The 27,251-nt window shown below is 38.0% G+C and overlaps 1 protein-coding gene across 1 annotated transcript in view; it reads left to right on the forward strand.

Annotated features, from left to right (window-relative positions):
- LOC132559125 (disintegrin and metalloproteinase domain-containing protein unc-71-like) overlaps positions 1–27,251 on the forward strand; it is an 85,079-nt gene that overhangs the window by 17,529 nt on the left and 40,299 nt on the right. Inside the window, exons 2-4 of the mRNA XM_060223732.1 lie at positions 16,448–16,602; positions 25,089–25,171; positions 26,767–26,833. Coding sequence (XP_060079715.1) covers positions 16,448–16,602; positions 25,089–25,171; positions 26,767–26,833 — 305 coding nt within the window. The remainder of the gene's footprint in view (positions 1–16,447; positions 16,603–25,088; positions 25,172–26,766; positions 26,834–27,251) is intronic.

Below are 27,251 nucleotides of genomic sequence, written 5' to 3' on the forward strand. Positions count from 1 at the left end.
AAATAGCGATTTGAAAGATCGCCTCATTATTTACGCAAAAAATTGCCGCTAGAGGGCTCTAACTCTTTTCGATATTTCAGCCAATGAGAAGGCCAGGATCGGTAAATTTTGTCTGAAAGGCCGTCGCAATAGGCTATGCGCACTGAGTATGTTTAGCCTAAAAAAGAAATATTTGAATATAAGAGATACTTTCTAAAAGCCAGCCTTTAAATTACTGCTGTCAATTGATGTATGTACCGTCCAATTAAATATTACTTTCCCTGTTTTAGAGGAATATTGACCTTTTTGACTGAAGAATCTATGCTAGTTAAAGCCATCTGACCCTAATTATTGAAACCTCCACAATCTACACATGAAATAGATTTGGTTATAAAATGAAAGTGGATGAAAGTCAGAAAGTGAAAGTTACCATAAATACAAGGTTGTTTGTGTCCATGGTAACTGCTATAGATCCTCAGAGGTCACAAAGGTTATTGGGTACATAAAGGGGTTACAGTGTGCTTTTCATTCATTGTTAATATGATTCATGGCAGTGAAATCTTATAAGATCATTTTTTATTGACATTTTAATTAAGATCTGTTAATTAATAGATGACTCATTACTTCTGGATAGGTCATGATGGTCACCTGTTAATGATCAGGTTTTCTGAAAACTTCGTTTTCAATTGCACTGAAACATTTGGTACATGAATTGCTACTTAGAATCATTGTACAGAATGGAGCTTTCTGGTTCACTTTAAAACTAGAAAGTAAGTCAAGGATTTTGTTTTCAACAGAAGGATAGTCATTCTAGGGATCAAATTTCACCCCTTGATTATTTCCAATTAAAGATTTATATGTTTTCCTTGCCAATTTAATGAAAAGATTATTTGAAAAGAGTTGTTACATTAAGATTTTATTAAGTGCATTGCTTTATGGTAAGTAATAATGTTTTCTCTGCAGACTCCATTGTCATCAGGTGGTAGAAAATTCATAAATTAGAAGATTTGAAGTTCCAGACAGAAATATACAAAATATTCTTTGAGGATAAATGTACAGGTAAATCTCTAACCCGAACAACCTTGGAAGATAAGGAATGAGGCAGACAATTTTACAGCTTCTGTCTATCAAACTGGTTCACTTGAGCCACCAGTTCCTCATCGTCATGACTACAAGTGCAATTGGCATGCAGGTACAAGGTGGAAAGACAGCACCTTTAGATAAACCTATTAAACATGTTTTCAGGACTTTTGCATCATAAAATTACCTCTATAAACCTGATAGAACCACAAGTCCTGCTGCCTATAATTATGCTCTCTTACAGTCTGTATTTAATTTAACACAAACTCAACATGTGGTTTAGGGTGTTCCTTAGGACCAGACCAGCAATCAGGATTTATCGGGTCCTTACCAAAATCCCTGGAAGCAGTCAAAGCAGATACTCTGGGAAACAGGATATGTACATAATCAAAATGCTACAGTGAAATGTTAATTTCTTGTTTACAATGTGAAGCAGATTTCATCTTCTATTTATATTTATAGATATAGATATCCCTGAACATTGTTTTTATTTCAGTAATAATTACCATAACTCTAAGAAACTGTATGGCTGGTGTAAACACATCAAATTTCATTTAAGATATGTAGGGGGTGAGTTTATTGCAATACAATGAAATAGTGGTTTTTTGGTATTTTTCACTAAACAGTTTTGAAGGGGCTTATACAATTAAACAGACATGGCCTTTTTGGTCAATAAAAATTGAATGTATTTGATGTTGTGATTAGAATTTCTGGAGCTGAACTTGAGGCAATTTTAAGTATGTGATTTATATATACTTCCTGTAATTAATGATTTTTTTCTTACATTTGGGAATAAACATTTCATGATAGCCGGTTTTCAATGCCTTTGGTACCATCATAAAGCTTATCTTTGCTGGTATTGTTATCTTGGTTATTGTTGTATTTTTGGTACATTTGAGTTCTCATTTCATGCCTGTATGTTTTATTATGCTTTGGCAGAATATTATAGAGAATGTGATGAAATGGCACATTGTGTCGACTGATTGAAACTCACTTCTCTATATACATGTAAATCTCAATAAATGTCAAAAACTACGGTTCTAGTAATTTGTCTAAGACCTATAAACCAGACTTTAATGTTCAGCAATATGTACACAGTATTGTTCAAGATTGAATGAGATCTATCAAACGTATTGGTGCACTTTTTTCACAGAAATAGCTTTGCTTATGAATGCTGAATGGTTTCTGAAGCTAGGCTACATTGACAAGGCATGGAGACTCCAAGGTTTTACCTTGTCGATGTTTTATGTTTTTGTGGAAGATAAATATGGAATCTGTTTCCAGATTCTTTGGACTACGACTAACACAGGTAGCGTTGTTGCCGACTGATATGTTTGGATGGCTGCTGAATGACTTAACTCATCTACATGATCCAATATAGATGAGAGCCAAGGCATAATGGTTGTTCCACTCAAGACGAGTGGTAGATATTCTCAAATGCTGAAGGGAAGAATCCAAAACTACTTGAATTAGTACTTGATCATGTTTTATTTTCCAAATATACTGCTTGTTTAACTCTGTTTAAACAGGATCCGTGAAGAATTAAGTTGATCCAGTGTGATTTTTGTCAAATAAAGTTTCGTGATACCTACTTATTTAAGGACATGTCAGGTTTGGATAGGGGGAGTAAAGCTGGAGCTCCTTGATTAAAACCACTGATCTGTGACAAGTACCTGTTAACTACCCCACATAGGTTTTCGAAGTCACGACCCAGAGGTGGAAGGCTAGAGGGCTTGTGATTCAGTGATGTCAGATTCATCAAAATGAAATGATTTCATTTGCCAGTTAATTCAAGTAAATCAGACTTTTAAAGATCTTAAGATTGTACAAATAACACATGAGTTAATACAAGTTTAGAGCTCGATACAGTAGAGTCTAACAATGAATTAAACTGCTTCATATGGTTGTCTCGTCCCTTTAGGATTCCTAAGTGATACAGTAAAGCCAGATAATGAATTAAACTACATCATACAGCTGTATGGGGAGGTGCACTACAAGCCCCATTAAATTAGATTTCATAATTTTCATACATGACATAATTTTAGAGCAATGCCCATACATGTGTATATTCTGAACCATGTCACTTAATTGAGTGTCTTTTGCTAATGATACTTTTATAAATTTTTGCAAAATTTTGGGGAAATCTACAGCATCCGAAATTTCTCATTAGATCAGCATTCAAGGACTACCAAATATTTGATTGCTTCTGCAAATACATTTTGGCACCAGGATTCTTATCACTGAATAGCAAAGACAAGAATCTACAAAACCTAGACTCGGCAGTAGATACAATCCTTAAAAAAATATAGTACTGTTTGTTGCAAGAACAATTATTTTGTTGATCAGTCAATCCTGAAAGAAAAACAAAATAAAAGCTTTAAGTCATAATTATAGGTAATTGGATTGAATATTGCTCACAGATTATTTAAATTGAAAACCTTCAGTTCCATAAGGAATGTGATTTAAGCTGTATTGAACGTACAGTAGAAAAATTAAACGGGTATATAAGAGAAGAAAAGCATATTGATTTTGATAGAAAATTAAATCATTTGAAGTAGAAAAGGATAAAGCTTGCAAGTTATTGTCAATCAGTTTTGACAAATTCTGTTAGCTTGCCTTTAATGTTTTGAAGCATATTAGGTAGGCAAGCATGTGTGTCTGTCCCACAATACCATTCTGGGGTTCTCTTTATTGAATGCTCTAGCTGTTTCAAGACAATTTTCATGAAATATTGTATAAATGACAAGAATGAAAATGACAGGAGCCAGCAAAGTCAAGGCAAAAGCTGAAAAATTTCAATAACTATCTTGAATCACATCTCTGCCTTTTTAGATGGATTTGGATGGGGGAGTAGGGGGAGGGGGATGGGGTGCTTGGGCAGGAAAAGAGGGAAGAGAAGGGGAAATGGGAGGGATGTAGTAGTATTATATAATCATGTCAGTTGTCAGTGAAGGTCAAAGTGTCAAGGTCAGATTTGACAACTTCCGCAAACAATGATATATATAGATGGAAGCATGGGCATTCATGTCTTACAGACATTTTATAGTTATGGTTAGAAATACAGGAATGGTTTGGAGTTTGAACAGTCATCTAAGACCACAATTTTGATGTTTTCCTGACTTAAGCTTCTATTGGGTAAAAAATGTACAGTCATTTGAATTATTTTATGTACATAACCAATATTGTTTATCACGTAATGTAATAAATGTACTGTGTAGATGTTTTCCTTATTGGATATTGAGTGTAGGCTGAGCATCACAGACCCCTGTAGTTAAGGCTTTGATTGATAACGTGGGGATAAATTGGACATCTTTTCTAATTGCGTATTTTCCTCCTGGAGCCAGGGAACTAAGCATTCAGCTGGATGAAAACCATTTAGACATGTATGATGTATTAGTTTATATTTGAATTCCCATAAGTGTGCTTAAGAATGATATTTGTTCTGGATTGTTATGCATATATATTATCAGAATGGCCCTGTGGTTTAATTTACTTTTGAAGAGAAAATAAATTTATTTTTTACTTAGAAAGTGACAGGTAAAAAATGATTGATAAAAAAGAGTATTCATATGTTAGCTGGAAGCATAAATGCTTTTGAAATATCTTTCTTGTTGAATAATTAATGACGTAGATATTTTAGTGGAGCTAATAAGAATGGTAGGAGGTGATCATGGCCTATGTCTTGACAAAAATAAGTGTAAATGGCAGTGAACTGTAGAATTCTGTCATTACTACTAAACGACTATGTTTAGAATATATTTAACCTTTATTCATTTCACAACAATAGTAAAACATGTTATTACCTTATAATGATAACTCCTGTTGCCTCCCGCAGAAGTGTATGGAGGGTGTTACTGTAGGAGGATACTGGACTACCAGGAGAACATGGTCAGACAGGTGACCTCCATTACTTTATCACGTCCACTCAGGGAATAAAACTCTGCCTGTCTAGGTAAAGGGCAAGGCTGTATTTTCACTGCTTCACCCAATCACCCAATACACTCATTATTTATGACTACACTGATGATGGTTTGTTCAGAATATGACAAGTTACCAGTAACAAAAAAACGAAAGGAAAAAAATTTTAGTAGACATTTTAAAAACAAGGCATAATATTTCATACTTTTACTGTAAGATACATCAGTAGGACAAAGAATTCGCAACATCCAAGAACAGTTAGCTTTGGTCTAGATGCTGTGATATGTTTTGACCACTAAATGACGACCATCATCACGGCAATCTTTACAAATTTTATTCTTAGTTTAGTATTAAGTAAATAACATTTAAATCTTTACATATTAATAGGGGGATGTCCTGAAATCATCTCTATGTTCTACCTTAGTGTGCTCTACTTCCAGGTGTCTCTACAGTTATTCCTAGCCTGGCATGTCAGAGCTCTGTAAAACATTTTAAGTCTGTCACATCAAACTCTTCTTCCTAATCACACCACATAGACATGTTATTTCTGATTTACACTATTAACCTCTAGGAATACAGATAAATGCTTGCTTTTCCTCATGGAATTACAGATAGCTAGGGATACATTAAGATCTTAATGAGGTTAAAATTGATTGGCTGGTATAGGTAACAATTGTAAGGCATGGTTTTGTACATGTAAGATACAACACAATGAAAAACATCCACTTAGATCAAAAGGGTTGATTCTTTTTAAAACTTTGTATGATAATTTCAAGAAATTTTAGACCATCTTTTTTATGAGTAATCTCCCTTGTTGAATTAAACATTGTTCATTGGTTCAGTCTAACAAATGAGATAAGGCACCTGAGATATCATAGGCTAGAAACACCTTTCCCCCTAAAAGAAAAACTTAATTATGGATTCCTATGCTTTAATCTTTATTCAAGATGATGATCTCCTTGACCCTTGAAGAATCAGAGAACATTTGGTATAAAAACAAGTTCCATCCATGAATATTGATGTTGTTTATATAAACATGTATGGCAGTCTTTATAATTAACCCAGGACATCACAGATTTAGATCCAGATTTCTTATAAAAGGTTATAAAGGGGATCCCATGATGCACCTTACCAATGAACCTACTGACCGGGCATAAAAGTCGCGATTCATGACCCTGCATGTGATTAACACTAAGGACTGTTTACCGACTGTTAACTATTTGTCTGTGTCTGCAGATGAGTGTGTAGGTCTTATAAAGCTTGTGATTCCTAATGAGTGGTGCATGTCAGTGGAAATTGTCTTATATACTTTTGCTCTCCAAGTGCATGATCCAGGACAGTAAATCAGATGGGATACTGCACAAATGTCAATGTGCTGTATTCAGCGTTCTGTTTGATGCCATTTAAATAAGCAATTTACAAACATAGACAACGAACGTTAACGAGTATACGACAACTACGGATATTCCTTAATGTTTCCACAGTAATTCTAGATCTAAATATAGATTTCCGGAATACAGTTCCCAATGGATTCGTTCAACAGTAGAGCACTTCTTGCGTAATAATTACATTCGTAGCTTGATCTCGGCTGGTAAACATCCTATCCGATGCCAGTGGTATGTAAAGAGTATTACAGGATAATGTACGTTAAACACGTCGCAAAATGTGAGAATGTCCCCGGAGATAGGGTCATTATGATCTCAGATAGCCCTATGCAGTCTAACTTGTATCTGTGTTTGTCGGAACTCCAACTGGGGAATTCCTGCTATCGGAACGCTATTGAGACAAACTAAACCTGCAACAGTTGAGACAGAATATATCGGCTAGAAGCTTGGTTTATAGACTAATAATCGAGTACATCTGCTCTTCTAAATAATTCTCCTGCTTCTTCTGACATTACTAGCCTTTTCTCTAAGGTTGTGATTGATTTGAGACCATCATTAATACTTCATTGTCAGTTTATACACACTTTAGTCTGTGAATTTGTACAATCTGTTTACTGTACCATAGTCATGTAATGGATGTACTTTTATATATGTGGCCTGACCATAACACCATGGACAGATTGTATGGTATGTTGAATACCCTAATCATGTTATAGTTAACAGATGGTCACAATGTCCAGTTTGTTCAGGTGATCCAGTTTGACAAAAGTCTGTCTGTTTTGTCAACCTGTACATATTAATTATCACCAATTAAATCTGTTATTGAACATGTATACCTGTCTCTTTATCTCTGTATACTGCCTGAAATTCTCAGTTTCCATTGTACTTGAACCACTTAACCTGTATTAGAACATAGGTGGATGCTATTGACATCTGTGTAATGTATAATTATAAACCTTTACAAATTACATCATATAGCTGAGGTGTCAGAGTGGTCCAGTTTTAGCTCCTTATCCCTGGTGTCTTAGGAAGTGCCTAACCTCAGTGAGTTTAGCTGATGTGGTAGTGTTGTTTCGCAGGACAATAAATTATCCTATTTGCTCTGGATAACATGTTGCAGTCCTCTTGTATGTTGTTCAATGAAGTAGCCATGTGCACCTTGCCTGAAATGACCCTGGCTGTGAAAGGAGGATTAAACCCAGAAAACGTGTATGTTTTTATCTAAATCTAACTGTCAGAGGTCAAGGTTTGTCATTTCATAAACATGTATAAACTGTGACCTTGACAAGAATATAATATGGATACACTTCTCTGGTGTTTGACTGAGGATGTCAAAACTCCTACTTCTTCTCTGTGAAGTGTTTGAAAGAACCATCACTTTTAACCTGAGTGATACTTAAGTATATACGTATTGATATTATTAATATTTAACCGTCCAAAATATTTGGTTAGTATTAATATATACAGCCAATAATTTCCTTATCCTTGGCGATAATGGTCATTATGGGATATAAACACTTGTTATCCACTTCATGAGAAAGTGGTCCACTAAATATAGCTCCCTTGTTTACAATGCACAGTATACAGTGGCCATGGCCCTTCATTTTGGGAAAAACACAGGAAGTGCAAAAAAAAAAAAAAAAAACAGTGTATGAAAAGAATATATTATGTATGTATCTACTTTTTATATACTAATTTTTATTTTGGAGTGGAAATTTCAACTCTTCCTGTGTTTTACCCAAAATGAAGGGCCATGGCCACTGTAACGGATATTCTTTTCTTGTTTTTATTCATTCTTGGTCAGTTATCAATTAAGATACACAAATGTCACAAAGTGTCATTTGAAGAAAATTTGATATCCCAACAAACAAAATACATGCATAGCTGAGATTTGATCTGTCAGTTTTTGGAAGTAACATCCAATGTTCCCTTTGATATTAAGATTGTTACAACTAGATCTTGGTAAATAAGCTTTTAGCAGGTATGTACATATCTATATAATGCTTTACATTTAAAGCAGGAAACTCTGTCTGGTTTAATTTTCCCTTTGTTTGTTTATTTGCATGAAAATTTATTGATACATGTTAATTTCCTTTGACAAGACCTTATGAAACCTGATGAAAGTTTCTGTGTTCCATTAGCAGACAAAAGCAAGCTAAATGTTTTACCCACTAAGATTGCTATCTCTGTGTAATGTATATACTCATTGGCACAGAACGATAACAATCTCCTGTACAAATTGATGGACCTGGTATGGTAATTGTCATTTTTTAGGCTCATTTGGTTTGAATTACAGATCAAATATCGTTTTGGAGGGCATGACCTATCAGATAATATCGTCTAATAAATTTCAGAATGTGTTATCACAGTATATTTTTTATACACAGTAGGTAGGTATGTATACTCGTATGACACAAGAAATCCGACTGACATATTGGAATTATTGTACAATCTTTTGTATTAACGGATGGGGAGCAGTAAAATTTGGTTTTAGAATTAAGAGATGCCAATTTCAATTTGGTCATGTACAGTTGCAGTATATCTGTTCAGTATTACTGTATTTATTTGTGACATCTAGCGATGGGTACACATCAACACACATTTCATCATTGATATAATCAACAATCTCACCATCACAATTGTCATCCATTCCCTGACTTTCACTGCACAGACCCATAAGTCGTTTAGAAATGATCCTGCTCTTGTACTGCAGATTTGAAGAATTATCTTCCTCACAATTCATAGATATGTGTTACCTGTGGTCTACCCTCTCTGAAGGACACACACTCGACCTACTTTCTTAAACTGCACATGCAAATACAGTCACGCTTGACCGATAAGAAAAACTCATACCTTAAGGAAAAAGGACTTCCGTCCACTTTGCTCTGCTGTCCATTACAAGTCTGAACAATCATATACACGCTATATGTGAAACACCATGATTTGTTTATACAGCACCAAGTCCACGTCTGATGATAAGCCCACCCTTATATAATGATATGCAGTAGAATTACCAACAAATGCTGTTTTAGTTATTTTCTGGCAGTTTGCTGGCTTGAAACTTTACGTGTGTGTTGGTCTTTAATTATTTCAGGATATTAACTGATATATATAAAGGTTGGTCAGGTGTTGCAATTCACATTTTACATGGATGTCCAGGATTTGATTCCTGGAATGGAGGTGTAAAGGTAAGGGGTCACCTGCCTGATCATGTTGGTTTCCCCGGGTACTCCAGTTTCCTCCCACAGTGTGATTCCTCAGCGCTTCCATCCTGACCAACAAGAGTGAGTAATATGAGCTGATAGCTTGTTTTAGGATTGTTGTAACTAAATGAAGTTTATATATATGCAAAGGTTGGAGTGATGGGTCATAACATGAGGTATCTTCTGAAGGAAAAAAATAATTTATGGTGGTTAAGAATTTTGGCAGATCGGTCCGAAAATTGAGATGAAGATCAACTGTTTCTTGACAAAATGATATGCGCTACAGTTAACCTCCAAAATCAGTTTCACTCTGAAGCTTTTATACTTTTTCTCATCAATCAATACTTTATTTTATCGGAATAGATATCCTTTGTCAAAATTGTTTGTTTTAATAAAAAAAACACAAACACTTTGCTATCGCTGTTGATAGAGGTTGTCCCAGTTAAATTCCTTAACATATCAACAAATGTTGTGACAAAAGCTTAAGGATGTTGAAATATTCTTTTAACATTAATATCAGATATATACTTTTGTGTGTAGTATATAAATATTCTGTTAACAAAGCTACAGTATTTACCAAAGAGATATGAAATGATAATCAGCACCCATTAATACCCTGCTACACAGTTACCATATAGCTATAGGTAAAACAGGTGTGTCAGATCTTAGTAATTTTCTTCATCTTTCAAGTGATAAGTGGATCTCTCAACATCCACACAATCAGTTACACGGCTAGACTACACATTGAGATATTCTATATCGTCTTACTGGTTTTTATTCTAGTAGCTGTATAGTTAGATTCTTACAGACAGATGGTCCAGATTCAGAAGCTAACTTAAACAGTCATAAGTTACAAAGGGCAGGTAACTCTAGATGTTATCTTCATCCATTCACTTAGATTTGATTTTGTAAGTAAATAAAGTTTTTCTTCATTTTTTTTCTCCAGATCTTGAATAAATTATGCCATTAGTTTGACACAGATTTGAAAATGGAAGAAAGAAAATTATGATTTTCATAAAGTTGTAACTTGTGGTAAATGCATAACTATATAAAGGATAGTAAATTCTTTGTAGAAACTTCGAAATTGGAAATCATGTTCTATTTTTGGCCTGCTGTATCATTATTTCTCTTGTAGTATAATTTTGATTTACTTCAGATATATTCACACTTCATCTTGATCTCTTGATTTCATATTTATAAGATAAAGATTTTTAAAACTTCAATGCTTGCACAAGATTCACCAAAAGTGTTATTTATTTTCACCTGTACATTGCAATAACATACATAAATTTGTTGAGATTTGTCTGATTACATAATTGTTCTCATTACTTTTCTGTAAAATAAATCAATTTTGATTAACACTAGTTACACTTATCAAGTTTCCATATCACACTGTAACAGGCACACTACTCTTTACTTATTAGTGTTTACATATCTTTATGTCTGCTGAGTGTAAAGCTTCCCTGTGAACCAGATTTCAGTGATTGACCATGCCCGTGGGTCTTTACACCTGGAAGTCTAGGGGGTCTATATAAAATTGGTACATTTCATGTAGGTGTGATGGTGATAAATAGGCCACATCTGTGTACTCTCTCTCTGATTTATAGTGAAATCATGTACATCTGGAAAATCTTCAGGCACCTAACGTTGGTAGAATTAAATGTATCGTTTTGAATTGAATAAACAGTAGTATATTTAGGCTGGGATGTATTCTGTTTTTAGATAGAAATTTTGAATTACAATAAAAAGTATAGTGCCTTGAAGTTAGATTTAAGTCTAAGTAATCATGGGTGTATTTATCCAAATAGTTACTTGTTGAATGAAGTGTTTATACTTTGGTACCAGACAGCCATGTAATGGAGGGGTCAGGAGAGGGGTGGGGCATATGATATTACCCAGCATCAAATTGTATTATCCTATCACTTCGTGACTCTGTCCCTTGGTCAATGAACTTAACATATAGTATCATAATATCATCAAGTTTTATTTGATTGCACAGATTCTGGTTTAGAACAAATGGGGGCGTTCGTGTGTTATAGACACTTTCATGTCATTGTATTTATAGAAACAGTATGTTTAAGATGAAATCTTGATAAAAGGGAATTAAACCATTAGAGTCTGCAGTAAGACAGGTTATCATTAAATGGCCATATCCTTGAATTTACACTTAAACATGAAAATGAAAAAGAAGCCAAGCTTTGAATGTCAAACGAAACATAGCCAAGATATTAAAATTTGGAGTCAGGGATTTTCTTTGAGGAAGATAGGATTAGGCAGGTAATTGTTTATATAATTGTGTAAAGATGGTTGGTGACGATAATAATTCTTGAAGTTTTTTCCTATGCATTGTATATGGTTAACCATTATTGTATAGGGTCAAAAGGTCACAGATTGTTGTTGACTAGGTGTAGATTGTTTTAGTCTATGATTTATATCAGATACCAGACAAATTTTGTACTTTGTTTATTTGATAAGTAAAAACTCTTATAATAATGGTAAGGTACATTGGAGTCACTTTGTGGGTTATGCTGATTAGCTCCACTCTAGGCTTTGCATCTGGAATAAGAAAGACATTCAAATGAAGCTCTAAGGACAGTAAAACAACACCAATAAAATGATACTGTAGTTACTTATAATCTCTTCAAAAGAAATACATTTGGTTTAAGCATTTAAAAATAAAGCTCAATTTTCATATTATAAACATATATGTTATTTTCAAAAATACATTGATACTCTCCTTTTCAAGACAAAGTATGACATGACCTTATAAAAAATTCAGTCCCCATTTTGAAAGACCAATGCATGTAACTTTAATACCGGCTATGTATTGCTCAAAGGCATGTTCTATTCAAAACTTACTTCACAACCAAGCTGAAAAATAGTAAAGGAATCATCACAATTTGGAAAATTGAAATTGACGAAACAGGAGAAAATTTTTATTAGAGAATGGTTTTAGGGAGGAATTTGACATACTGCTGGTGGGCTGTTTGTAACTCATTGGTATTTATGTCAGAACACCCTGAATTCAGATGGTACAGTTAGAATCTTGCAGTGTGGGCTTATCACTGGCAAAAATATGCTATTATATCTACCCTATACATTAGTTGGTAATCATGAGTTTAAATGGTTTTAACACTATCTACGTTGTATGAACAGACATATATTAACCAATCTTTGAATCCTGCAAAGTCATTCAGATATCTAGGTGACTTTGGTTGGAAGTGTTCTGTTTGGAGTACATTGGTGGGGTCTGTTTTCCTGGTGTAGAAGAGGTTTTTTACCAACTTTCTGCCACACACTGGTTCTTCCTGCATTCAAAGTGGAGGCCTAATAACTGATTTGGCAAGGTTCCAGTTGCCTGGAGATGTGTCTTTGAAGGTGTTTGGTGCTTGGCTTTGGAATGGGTCTATTTCTAGTGTCACTCTCATCCACAATTACGAATGATGCTGGTTCTGTCCTTACAGTACAGTTGTCGAACATCACACCTTTATATATATGTCTACACTCATCACTGGAATTTTCTTTTTGTTTTACAACAATTAAGAGACTTGCAATTTGATCATACTAAATGATTTGGATAATTACTTTACCAGGTTGTGTTTCTCTGTGATTGGTAAAAACTGACAAAGACATTAAATATTTATCATGGTTGTCTTGCCTTTGTCATTTATCCTGTAGTTTTTTTAGTGTGGTGTTTTTAATAAGTATTACTTTTGCACAAACTAGCTAGGATATATCTGTATCACATGGATTGAAAAATAATATCGCAAAAAACCCTTCTCTCACATAGCTAAAATAAACTGGATAGAGATTGATGAGTATACATTTCAGTGAGCACAGTTCTATATCATGATATCTTTGTTAGAAATGTTAGATTTACAATAATGTTACTATATACTGTAATTGGCTACTGGCAGTGCAGTATAATAACTGATTGGCAATTGGGATATTATTCAAATTTACTGAACATGATAAAGCTTTTATTTTTTTTTATACAAAATGGAAGTTGTTTGAACAAACAGAAGAGTGGCAATTTCAAATATTAGACACAGAATTTAGATATTATGAAATGCCTAGCTAAAGCCTATTGGACTCCATTATGTTAACATAGATGGATTGTGTATTACCAAGGGAAGTAACTCTGTTATAAATGAAAGAAGAATCACAGTAGTATTACTTTTGGCTGTCTTACACACTAAACAGAATTGCAACCCTTAAAAAACAAGAGGATTGATTTTAAAATATGTAGGGTGAATTCCCTTTAGGACAATATAGAGCTTTTCAGCCTATGAATGACCAGATGTCCTGGGTTCAGTCCCTTTGAGACCCAGTCTTCCAGTAAAGAAGATGAATGAATTTCTTCACACAATCTTCATGTTGTAAATTCACCATTGTGATGTATTTGCTACTAGTGATATATACCATGGAAGGTTTTTCATTGGCTGCACAAGTCAGAAATTGATTTTGATGTCATGATGTCTCCATTTGATTTTGTCCTCCGCAATTTTACGTTGACCTAGTCTTAATGTGATATAAGGACATGCAGAAAATAAAATTTTCTGAGACCCATCTCATACAAATCTGATACAAAAGAAAAGTCATTAAAGATCCTATATACTACCGCTAGAATACATGATAATATGTCTTCTTCCAGAATGTATTTGTATCTGTCCTAAAGACATACAGTGCCCCCTATGGTGATAGATACTAATTATGATGATTCCACAAGTATGATCACAGGGATGGTGTTGTTATACAGGAGGCAGAGATTAAATCTGTCAGGGTATCAGGCATAAAGGAATGATTGTAATTAGCCATAAGTTAGTACTGACATATGATGCAGTGTATATCTTAGACATTATCAACACATATAGAGATTGGAGCTGTAGGGAAAGGTTGTGAAAAATAAATGAAGACGTTATTGGTTCAAGTTAATTGCTGTTTTACCTTAATATTCACACATATATTAGTAAAATGTATGAAGATTTAAATGTGCTACATGAATGTAGTTGGATGTCCTAGCTTTTCCTATGTGTCCACTTAAATGATAAAATGACCTAGCTTGGTCATCTAATGCAGTCAGTGTGAATGATAAAATGACCTAGCTTGGTCGTCTAATCCAGTCACTGTGAATGATAAAATGACCAAACTTGGTCGTCTAATCCAGTCAGTGTCAATGATAAAATGACCAAACTTGGTCGTCTAATCCAGTCAGTATCAATGATAAAATGACCTAGCTTGGTCGTCTAATCCAGTCAGTGTCAATGATAAAATGACCAAACTTGGTCATCTAATCCAGTCAGTATCAATGATAAAATGACCTAGCTTGGTCGTCTAATCCAGCCACTGTGAATGGTAAAATGACCAAACTTGGTCGTCTAATCCAGTCACTGTGAATGATAAAATGACCAAACTTGGTCGTCTAATCCAGTCAGTATCAATGATAAAATGACCTAGCTTGGTCATCTAATGCAGTCAGTGTGAATGATAAAATGACCAAACTTGGTCGTCTAATCCAGTCAGTGTCAATGATAAAATGACCAAACTTGGTCGTCTAATCCAGTCAGTGTCAATGATAAAATGACCAAACTTGGTCGTCTAATCCAGTCAGTATCAATGATAAAATGACCTAGCTTGGTCGTCTAATCCAGCCACTGTGAATGATAAAATGACCAAACTTGGTCGTCTAATCCAGTCAGTGTCAATGATAAAATGACCTAGCTTGGTCGTCTAATCCAGCCACTGTGAATGATAAAATGACCAAACTTGGTCGTCTAATCCAGTCAGTGTCAATGATAAAATGACCAAACTTGGTCGTCTAATCCAGTCAGTATCAATGATAAAATGACCTAGCTTGGTCGTCTAATCCAGCCACTGTGAATGGTAAAATGACCAAACTTGGTCGTCTAATCCAGTCACTGTGAATGATAAAATGACCAAACTTGGTCGTCTAATCCAGTCAGTATCAATGATAAAATGACCAAACTTGGTCATCTAATGCAGTCAGTGTGAATGATAAAATGACCAAACTTGGTCGTCTAATCCAGTCAGTATCAATGATAAAATGACCTAGCTTGGTCATCTAATGCAGTCAGTGTGAATGATAAAATGACCAAACTTGGTCGTCTAATCCAGCCACTGTGAATGATAAAATGACCAAACTTGGTCGTCTAATCCAGTCAGTGTCAATGATAAAATGACCTAGCTTGGTTGGTCATCTTATCCAGTCAGTGTGAATGATAAAATGACCCAGCTTGGTCATCTTATCCAGTCAGTGTCATTGATAAAATGACCCAGCTTGGTCATCTTATCCAGTCACTGTGAATGATAAAATGACCCAGCTTGGTCGTCTAATACAGTCAGTGTGAATGATAAAATGACCCAGCTTGGTCATCTTACCCAGTCAGTGTCATTGATAAAATGACCCAGCTTGGTCATCTAATCCAGTCACTGTGAATGATAAAATGACCTAGCTTGGTTTTGTAATCAAGTTACTTTCATCAACTATAGCGAGTTATAAATCTACGTACGAGTTCCAGGGACAAATGTTACTTACTTGTCTAAATTGATCCATTAGAATTAGAAAATTTAACCCACTATAAATGAGAACTGTAAAATAGTTGATGGGCTTATTAATTGTATCTGTTTGTAATTTTTATCAGCAATACATATGGGATGGCTTATTACCAAACATGGGCTTATTGTCTTATATACATGAACGTACCTATATATTTATTAGGATTGAGTTCAGACACATGTATGTAAATACTGATTCTTTGATGTCTTATCTTGTTTTTGTGGTTGACCTTGAAGTTAGCTGGTTATTGACATCAGAAAACAAATGAAGCATTTTCAATAACTCATTTTCCCTTTAATTTCCAGACAAACATGACATGGCCACATTGCTTCAGACCCAATACAACCGTCACCTACTAACGAACGTCCCACGGCCCTACGAAATCATCTTTCCAAAACGTATCGTACGACGAAACAAAGCCATCGGAATATCCACCAAGGAGCACCAAATCAAGCACCATGTAAGTGTGGGTTAGATGGGCCCTGGAATGATTCAAGTATATACAAGATGTCCTTTAGTGTTACAGTATTACATTGTGTGTTTAACTTATATGGACATAGATGACATGGACAATTACAAACTTATGTATGTACACGAAGAAATCCAACTCTTTGATATACCTTTTCAGTGATATTTTTGCCTTGTTTTACAGTCTTTCCAATTTCCACAAAATATCAAAACATTTCCTCAATTGATACAATAACGGACAATTGTAAGATTCATATATGAGTGAAATATTTATATCAGTGCAATAAAACTGCATGGTCATGATATAACAAAGGCAGTATAAGAGGTGATATTGCTACACCCACTCAGCTTTAATCAATGTTCCTCATTGTAGAGCTTGTTAAGTTTGGACTATGTTATTTGTATACCTTATGATGGCTATGTGACATTTTATTGCTCCAACCAAGTGTTATTGATTCCATTTATAGCCGAGCATGTGAGATCTTCCTGACTCTACACACAACCTGTAATTCAAATCATAAAACAGTTTTATTTTTATTTTTGATCTCTGCTGAAGGTACTAATTAGTTTCAGGAACCTAACCTTTGTAGTCGTTCTCTTGAGGGTGCACACTTCCGATTGGCTGACTTTAAGCATGTAGTGCACTGTATTGAGGCTGGGCAGATGCAATATTTGTTTTACTGTACACTGCAATATGGCCAAACATATATTTCAGTGCCGGTATATATCTTTTTATCATGCACTGCAGTAAGGCCAGACTGAAAGTGGTATTGGTATTATATGTATATCATACACTACAATAAGCCCAGACAGTTATAATATTGCATGGTTTTGTCATACAGTGCATTTAAAGGCAAGGCAAATGAAGCTTTGGTTTTTATCATACACTGCAATGAAAGATCAGACAAATGGAATATTGGTTTTATCATTACACTGCTGTGAGGCCAGACATATTGGCTTCTATCAGACACTGGCTTACAATAAGGTAAAATTAATGTGGTATAAGTCTATGACTTTAACATAAGCTGCAGTTAAAGGTCAGACATATAAATTATTGTTTTTGTTTGTTCTGCAGTAAGGCCAGACAAATGTATTATTTGTTTATCATGCAGAGGTGGTTACCTCAAGGCTTATTGTTAGAGCAATATTTTGTTGATTTATTTGCTTAAGGCTTAGATTATATATTAGTGTCCCGTTGTGCAGGGTACAAGGTCAAATGTAGATCACATTAATATTTACAAACTGATACAGAACTGTGTACCAAGTTTGATTTTTTCAATATCAGGACATCCAAAATAATTTTGTATTATGTAGAATATACCCTACACATAGAGAAAAAGTGGGTGGCTAACTCTAAAATAATTGTACTGAAATATTGCAAAATGTAAACAAAATATTTGAGAAATATAACACTTTTCAGTGAGTACAGCTCAGGTGTTATTTCTTTGGATGTGCTATCCCTAAATTTTTATCTTGGAAGGCAGCTAGTAACAATGGGGGTGCTATGGATATAGTTTTGCTTGACAAGGATTTTTACATCTAAACATAGAAAAGGACCTGAGAAAAGTCTGGTCTCCTAGGAGTCTGGCAGTGCAAATATTACATTATAGAGCCCTACACCTAGAGAGCTGGAAGTGACACATAAAATAAATAAAAATGCGCAGAAACGCAATAACCTGCACCACGACATTCCCGAGGTGTGCAGATGACTGGTATACAATGTGCAATGCCAGACAGACATATTGGTTTCCTGTGTAAAACTTGCCTAGGCAGGTGTCGGGCGGAACATTTGATGGTGTTCCATACTGAAACGGTATATGTATGTATATGTTGTGTATTGACTTTACTTAAGATGTGCGCTGCAGTAACTTTAGATTTTATTACAAAATGAATAGCTCACTACTTTAGTCTTTCTGTATCCTTGCCTAAATACAGCATATAATTTAAGACACTGAACATGTAATTTTCTGATGTATACCATGCTTAATACAGGTTGTAGAATTAGGTTATTTTGGTCAACCAATATGGTTATACATGTGTTAGAATGTTGACTGGGACTAGATTTATTCAGTAATTTAATAAACACATATACTGCCGTATTTGTCCAGTGGTAGGCCCATGTCTGGTTGTCAGGAAGTCATGGCCCCGAAGCCACAGTCCGTCTGTCAGGAAGTCATGGCCCACAAAGTCTCAGTCAGTCTGTCAGGAGGTTATGGCCCACAAAGTCTCAGTCAGTCTGTCAGGAGGTTATGGCCCACAAAGTCTCAGTCAGTCTGTCAGGAGGTTATGGCCCAGAGGTCTCAGTCAGTAAGTCATGGCCCCGAAGTCTCAGTCAGTAAGTCATGGCCCCGAAGTCTCACTCAGTCTGTCAGGAGGTTATGGCCCCAAAGTCTCAGTCGGTCTGTCAGAAAGTCATGTCCCTAAAGTCTCAGTCGGTCTGTCAGTAAGTCATGGCCCCCGAAGTCTCAGTCGGTCTGTCAGTAAGTCATGGCCCCCGAAGTCTCAGTCGGTCTGTCAGGAGGTTATGGCCCCAAAGTCGCAGTCGGTCTGTCAGGAAGTCATGGCCCCGAAATCTCAGTCCGTCTGTCAGAAAGTCATGTCCAGGAAGTCTCAGTCGGTCTGTCAGGAAGTCATGGCCCCCGAAGTCTCAGTCAGTCTGTCAGAAAGTCATGGCCCCAAAGTCTCAGTCCGTCTGTCAGGAAGTCATGGCCCCCAAAGTCTCAGTCAGTCTGTCAGGAAGTCATGGCCCCGAAATCTCAGTCCGTCTGTCAGAAAGTCATGTCCAGGAAGTCTCAGTCGGTCTGTCAGGAAGTCATGGCCCCGAAGTCTCAGTTGGTCTGTCAGGAAGTCATGGCCCCGAAGTCTCAGTCGGTCTGTCAGGAAGTCATGGCCCCCGAAGTCTCAGTCGGTCTGTCAGGAAGTCATGGCCTCAAAGTCTCCAGTCAGTCTGTCAGGAAGTCATGTCCCTAAAGTCTCAGTCGGTCTGTCAGGAAGTCATGGCCCCGAAGTCTCAGTCAGTCTGTCAGAAAGTCATGGCCCCGAAGTCTCAGTCCGTCTGTTGGGAAGTCATGGCCTCAAAGTCTCAGTCAGTCTGTCAGGAGGTTATGGCCCCCAAGTCTCAGTCGATCTGTCAGGAAGTCATGGCCCCCGAAGTCTCAGTCAGTCTGTCAGGAGGTTATGGCCCCAAAGTCGCAGTCGGTCTGACAGAAAGTCATGTCCCTAAAGTCTCCTTTGGTCTGTCAGAAAGTCTTGGCCCCCAAAGTCTCAGTCAGTCTGTCAGGAAGTCATGGCCCCCGAAGTCTCAGTCAGTCTGTCAGAAAGTCATGGCCCCCAAAGTCTCAGGCCGTCTGTTGGGAAGTCATGTCCCTAAAGTCTCCTTTGGTCTGTCAGAAAGTCTTGGCCCCCAAAGTCTCAGTCAGTCTGTCAGGAAGTCATGGCCCCCGAAGTCTCAGTCAGTCTGTCAGAAAGTCATGGCCCCCAAAGTCTCAGTCAGTCTGTCAGGAAGTCATGGCCCCGAAGTCTCAGTCAGTCTGTCAGGAAGTCATGGCCCCGAAGTCTCAGTCGGTCTGTCAGGAAGTCATGGCCCCCGAAGTCTCAGTCAGTCTGTCAGGAAGTCATGGCCCCGAAGTCTCAGTCAGTCTGTCAGAAAGTCATGGCCCCCGAAGTCTCAGTCAGTCTGTCAGGAAGTCATGGCCCCGAAGTCTCAGTCAGTCTGTCAGAAAGTCATGGCCCCCGAAGTCTCAGTCAGTCTGTCAGGAAGTCATGTCCCTAAAGTCTCCTTTGGTCTGTCAGAAAGTCTTGGCCCCGAAGTCTCAGTCAGTCTGTCAGGAAGTCATGGCCCCGAAGTCTCAGTCGGTCTGTCAGGAAGTCATGGCCCCCGAAGTCTCAGTCAGTCTGTCAGGAAGTCTTGGCCCCCAAAGTCTCAGTCAGTCTGTCAGGAAGTCATGGCCCCCGAAGTCTCAGTCAGTCTGTCAGAAAGTCATGGCCCCCAAAGTCTCAGTCAGTCTGTCAGGAAGTCATGTCCCTAAAGTCTCCTTTGGTCTGTCAGAAAGTCTTGGCCCCGAAGTCTCAGTCAGTCTGTCAGGAAGTCATGGCCCCGAAGTCTCAGTCGGTCTGTCAGGAAGTCATGGCCCCCGAAGTCTCAGTCAGTCTGTCAGGAAGTCATGGCCCCGAAGTCTCAGTCAGTCTGTCAGAAAGTCATGGCCCCCGAAGTCTCAGTCAGTCTGTCAGGAAGTCATGGCCCCGAAGTCTCAGTCCGTCTGTTGGGAAGTCATGGCCCCAAAGTCTCAGTCAGTCTGTCAGGAAGTCATGGCCCCGAAATCTCAGTCAGTCTGTCAGAAAGTCATGGCCAGGAAGTCTCAGTCGGTCTGTCAGGAAGTCATGGCCCCGAAGTCTCAGTCGGTCTGTCAGGAAGTCATGGCCCCGAAGTCTCAGTTGGTCTGTCAGGAAGTCATGGCCCCCGAAGTCTCAGTCGGTCTGTCAGGAAGTCATGGCCCCCGAAGTCTCAGTCAGTCTGTCAGGAGGTTATGGCCCCAAAGTCGCAGTCGGTCTGTCAGAAAGTCATGTCCCTAAAGTCTCCTTTGGTCTGTCAGAAAGTCTTGGCCCCCAAAGTCTCAGTCGGTCTGTCAGGAAGTCATGGCCCCCGAAGTCTCAGTCAGTCTGTCAGGAAGTCATGGCCCCCGAAGTCTCAGTCAGTCTGTCAGGAAGTCATGGCCCCGAAGTCTCAGTCGGTCTGTCAGGAAGTCATGGCCCCCGAAGTCTCAGTCACTCTGTCAGGAAGTCATGGCCCCGAAGTCTCAGTCAGTCTGTCAGAAAGTCATGGCCCCCGAAGTCTCAGTCAGTCTGTCAGGAAGTCATGGCCCCGAAGTCTCAGTCAGTCTGTCAGGAAGTCATGGCCCCCGAAGTCTCAGTCAGTCTGTCAGGAAGTCATGGCCCCCGAAGTCTCAGTCCGTCTGTCAGGAAGTCATGGCCCCCGAAGTCTCAGTCCGTCTGTTGGGAAGTCATGGCCCCAAAGTCTCAGTCAGTCTGTCAGGAAGTCATGGCCCCAAAATCTCAGTCAGTCTGTCAGAAAGTCATGGCCAGGAAGTTTCAGTCCGTCTGTCAGGAAGTCATGGCCCCGAAGTCTCAGTTGGTCTGTCAGGAAGTCATGGCCCCCGAAGTCTCAGTCGGTCTGTCAGGAAGTCATGGCCCCCGAAGTCTCAGTCAGTCTGTCAGGAAGTCATGGCCCCCGAAGTCTCAGTCCGTCTGTCAGAAAGTCATGGCCCCCGAAGTCTCAGTCGGTCTGTCAGGAAGTCATGGCCCCCGAAGTCTCAGTCAGTCTGTCAGGAAGTCATGGCCCCCGAAGTCTCAGTCCGTCTGTCAGGAAGTCATGGCCCCCGAAGTCTCAGTCCGTCTGTTGGGAAGTCATGGCCCCAAAGTCTCAGTCAGTCTGTCAGGAAGTCATGGCCAGGAAGTTTCAGTCCGTCTGTCAGGAAGTCATGGCCCCGAAGTCTCAGTTGGTCTGTCAGGAAGTCATGGCCCCCGAAGTCTCAGTCGGTCTGTCAGGAAGTCATGGCCCCCGAAGTCTCAGTCAGTCTGTCAGGAAGTCTTGGCCCCAAAGTCTCAGTCAGTCTGTCAGGAAGTCATGGCCCCCGAAGTCTCAGTCAGTCTGTCAGAAAGTCATGGCCCCCAAAGTCTCAGTCAGTCTGTCAGGAAGTCATGTCCCTAAAGTCTCAGTCGGTCTGTCAGAAAGTCATGGCCCCCAAGTCTCAGTCGATCTGTCAGGAAGTCATGGCCCCCGAAGTCTCAGTCAGTCTGTCAGGAGGTTATGGCCCCAAAGTCGCAGTCGGTCTGTCAGAAAGTCATGTCCCTAAAGTCTCATTTGGTCTGTCAGAAAGTCTTGGCCCCGAAGTCTCAGTCGGTCTGTCAGGAAGTCATGGCCCCCGAAGTCTCAGTCAGTCTGTCAGGAAGTCATGGCCCCCGAAGTCTCAGTCCGTCTGTCAGGAAGTCATGGCCCCCGAAGTCTCAGTCCGTCTGTTGGGAAGTCATGGCCCCAAAGTCTCAGTCAGTCTGTCAGGAAGTCATGGCCCCAAAATCTCAGTCAGTCTGTCAGAAAGTCATGGCCAGGAAGTTTCAGTCCGTCTGTCAGGAAGTCATGGCCCCGAAGTCTCAGTTGGTCTGTCAGGAAGTCATGGCCCCCGAAGTCTCAGTCGGTCTGTCAGGAAGTCATGGCCCCCGAAGTCTCAGTCGGTCTGTCAGGAAGTCATGGCCCCCGAAGTCTCAGTCGGTCTGTCAGGAAGTCATGGCCCCCGAAGTCTCAGTCAGTCTGTCAGGAAGTCATGGCCCCCGAAGTCTCAGTCGGTCTGTCAGGAAGTCATGGCCCCCGAAGTCTCAGTCAGTCTGTCAGGAGGTTATGGCCCCAAAGTCGCAGTCGGTCTGTCAGAAAGTCATGTCCCTAAAGTCTCCTTTGGTCTGTCAGAAAGTCTTGGCCCCCAAAGTCTCAGTCGGTCTGTCAGGAAGTCATGGCCCCCGAAGTCTCAGTCAGTCTGTCAGAAAGTCATGGCCCCCGAAGTCTCAGTCGGTCTGTCAGGAAGTCATGGCCCCGAAGTCTCAGTCGGTCTGTCAGGAAGTCATGGCCCCCGAAGTCTCAGTCGGTCTGTCAGGAAGTCATGGCCCCCGAAGTCTCAGTCAGTCTTGTCAGGAAGTCATGGCCCCCGAAGTCTCAGTCGGTCTGTCAGAAAGTCATGGCCCCAAAATCTCAGTCGGTCTGTCAGGAAGTCATGGCCACGAAGTCTCATTCAGTGTGTCAGGAAGTCATGTCCCTAAAGTCTCAGTCGGTCTGTCAGAAAGTCATGTCCCAAAAGTCTCGGCCAGTCTGTCAGAAAGTCATGTCCCTAAAGTCTCAGCCAGTCTGTCAGAAAGTCATGTCCCTAAAGTCTCAGCCAGTCTGTCCATTATAAATGTAACTCCTCCTGATCATCAACAAAAAGATAAATGCGACAAAGGCTTGATGATAGGCAATGAGTGACAATTCTGTCTGTGGCTGTGCAGCCTTGACAACAACATTTAAATAATCTTTGTTACAGTGCCATTGTTTGAAATCAGCTTAATGTCTGGAATCGGCTTAAGATGAGTCATATTAGTGTTAATTAAATGGATTTTAATTGTTTTTCTAGATTACAGCAATGCCAAGTTTTAATTTTCATTTATATTCACTTTGCTATTTCAATATAAAACAAAATTCAAAAAGATAAAAATTGATTACAAACTAGAATCAGCTCCCAACATTATGATGAAAACAATACAAATATTTACAAACAAACAAAACTCGAACATCAATTTCACATTGACATTGATTAACGATGCATGTTTATGATTTTGATACCAGTTTTGTTTTGTTTTTACATAATTTCTGGTTTTAAATGGGTTGCATAGCTCCACAGAGATTCGTCTTTTGATGTAGTCAGTGTTTACCGCAGGCGTAATATTTTCAGGAATTGTCATGTTTAATGTTCTTTTCAATCAAATCAGTTTCTGAACAGAATAATTTGTGCTTTTAAAATAATTACTGTTATTAACCCAAAGGTTTTAAAACCAATATTTTTTTATGACAATATGAATGTAGGAAGTGATATCAAGCAAAAGTTCATAGCTGGTAAGAAGTCCACTTGAATTTACATTAATGCTTTTTAGTGAAAATACATACTGATACTATGTAAATTTGTCCTTCTGAGTAAGAAGAAACTTATTTTGGTCTCCTGGGCGTATTGTACATAAAATTGAAAATATTTGTTTTTGCCATGACTTTTAGATATTGAATTGAGGCTTACACAATTGAAAATGTCACTAAATTCTTCTGTAATCTTTACTTGAACAACAACACTCTGTACTAATTCAATGAGGTTAACACGTCACTACTGACTCAATGTCAGGTCATGGGCTTATAACAGGACAATTCAGTTCTTTGACACAGTGATAGAGATGACTTATTTGTTAGTTAGATGTTGGTAATGTACTAGTACAACAGTACAGGAATTTTTTCTGATTTTTTATTTCCTTTGTGTTTAGGTTGTGTATCGTATCAGTACTACATTCAGAAAGTCATTTTGGAATAAATCTTACACAATTTTTGTCTGTAAGGACTGCTGTCCAATGCCTGTATAAGATCAATCATTCAGGCAAATATTGTAGAACACATTTCTACATCAGACTTTTAAGTCATTTCAGCTCTGTATCTAATAAGATCTCTAATTTGTAATGACACAATGCAATCTGTGAGCATGTGACGGTGAGCATGTGACGGTGAGCATATGACGGTGAGCATGTGATGTCATTTCTTGAAATCTAATTCTTATGTCACAATTGATTATATAATGTAAACATGTATATTCATTGATTAACCAGGAAATTACGGGATGAATGCATATCTTTGTGTTTGATTGTTTTATTGGTTAAGTGATGATGATGTTGAACTAAGAAATTAAACATTTAACTCTGCAGGGAACCTTTGAACACTACAAACATGTGACGTACGAGCTAATGATCCAAAGCAAATTACAGAAGATACGACTGGAGAGAAACGAGTAAGTCGCATGTGACATCTCATATACTAAGCTACAAAACATGCTGTATATCAGACAGCAGTAATGAGGGGAGATAAGTCAGGAATCACAAAGGGAAATAACCTAGATTGATTAGTTAGATAATGACTTATTACAATGTTAATGCTAACCATGAGGGCAATAGGAAAGTAAGGGAACCTCCATACTCCAAAGTTATTTCTCAGCTACTGTCAGATAATCTGCTTTATTGATTGTCCGAGATCCTTCATGCCAGTATCATACGGTTGCCTCTCTCTTCTTGTGTGAAGATGTACTTTCTAGGATTAGCATATCATCCAACTATATGTAGAATTTTTTTTTATCTAACTTCATAAAATTGTATAAGAATAGCAAATCTGGTAAAGCTTTTTGTCATAGTTCCTACTGTAAAACATTGAGACAAAATTATTGCATTCTTTATGTGATTTTTTTGTAGGAATTGTTCTCTTTTTGAGAGTTTGTCATTTTGGATTCAAATTTAGTTAACTGTGTTTTCAACTTAAAACAATTTTATTTCAGTACCACACATACAAGTAACCAGCTTAAGTCAGAGATAATGCTGTTTGTGTTCTATGTGTGTTGGAATTAACATCAGCAGTATTCACCCAAAAAACAGAAAAAGGCACAGCTTCTAAGTCCCACACCCTTCTTATTTGATCAGTACAATAGTTTTAATATTTGGCAATGTTTGCTGCCTTTGAGCTTTGGAATCATTGGTTACGCCTGTTTACACTGGTATTAGCATTAGATCTAAATTCTTTTAAAACTGGGAAAGATCATGGTGCAAGGTACTGACAAAGTTGGTGAATTCTTTACCATCTTGTACACTACTTACATCAGTGCTAGTTCACTTCACACTGGTCATTTGTCTAATGAAGGTGCCTGTGAATTCACCAAATGTCACATTCTAATCTTCTACTGGTTGTTTTATAAGATGAAGGTGACCGTGTAGTCATAGAAACATCACACTTACATCTTCTACTGGTTGTTTTATAAGATGAAGGTGACCGTGTAGTCATAGAAACATCACACTTACATCTTCTACTGGTTGTGTTATAAGATGAAGGTGACCGTGTAGTCATAGAAACGTCACACTTACATCTTCTACTGGTTGCGTTATAAGATGAAGGTGACCGTGTAGTCATAGAAACGTCACACTTACATCTTCTACTGGTTGCGTTATAAGATGAAGGTGACCGTGTAGTCATAGAAACGTCACACTTACATCTTCTACTGGTTGTGTTATAAGATGAAGGTGACCGTGTAGTCATAGAAACGTCACACTTACATCTTCTACTGGTTGCGTTATAAGATGAAGGTGACCGTGTAGTCATAGAAATGTCACACTTACATCTTCTACTGGTTGTGTTATAAGATGAAGGTGACCGTGTAGTCATAGAAACCTCACACTTACATCTTCTACTGGTTGCGTTATAAGATGAAGGTGACCGTGTAGTCATAGAAACGTCACACTTACATCTTCTGCTGGTTGTGTTATAAGATTTTCTATGCTATTGACATCACTCATCTGAAGAAATGTTCCAAAATACTGATTTATTTTGTCTTTCTTCCTGCAGAGTGCTGCTATCATCTGGTATCCAGGTACGACATAACATAGAAGAAAACCAACAAATTGTCTCACAGGTAAATAACTATTTTGAAAACCTTAAATGGCAATCTGATTCTAATGTTGCATGTTTTGATATTTTCAGGGAACACTGCTGATTTGATATTCTTAACATATATTAAAAAGACATTGTTGTTAGATCTTTGATTAAACATGTATATTATTGAATAAAATATATCACTGAAATAGTAGTCCATTTTAGAATCTTAGTATCTTAGGACCCCAGGAATTATAAGGAGTAAATGGTTTCTGGGCTTCTTTGAAGTCTGATCAGCAAGGTTCTACTTTATAAGGAATCTTTCAGACAAAATTAACAATGTGTTTCACATATCCCTTCCCAAACCCTTGCAATTTTAATCATTTTGTTGCATGTTTTTGACAGGAGAAAATATGAAACAATTTGATATGGTAATTAAGTTTCTAGGAATAATTACT

The sequence above is a fragment of the Ylistrum balloti genome, unplaced genomic scaffold (assembly GCF_031769215.1).
Source record: "Ylistrum balloti isolate Yb309-2 unplaced genomic scaffold, AGI_CSIRO_Ybal_v1 Utg370858, whole genome shotgun sequence".
NCBI lineage: Eukaryota > Metazoa > Mollusca > Bivalvia > Pectinida > Pectinidae > Ylistrum > Ylistrum balloti.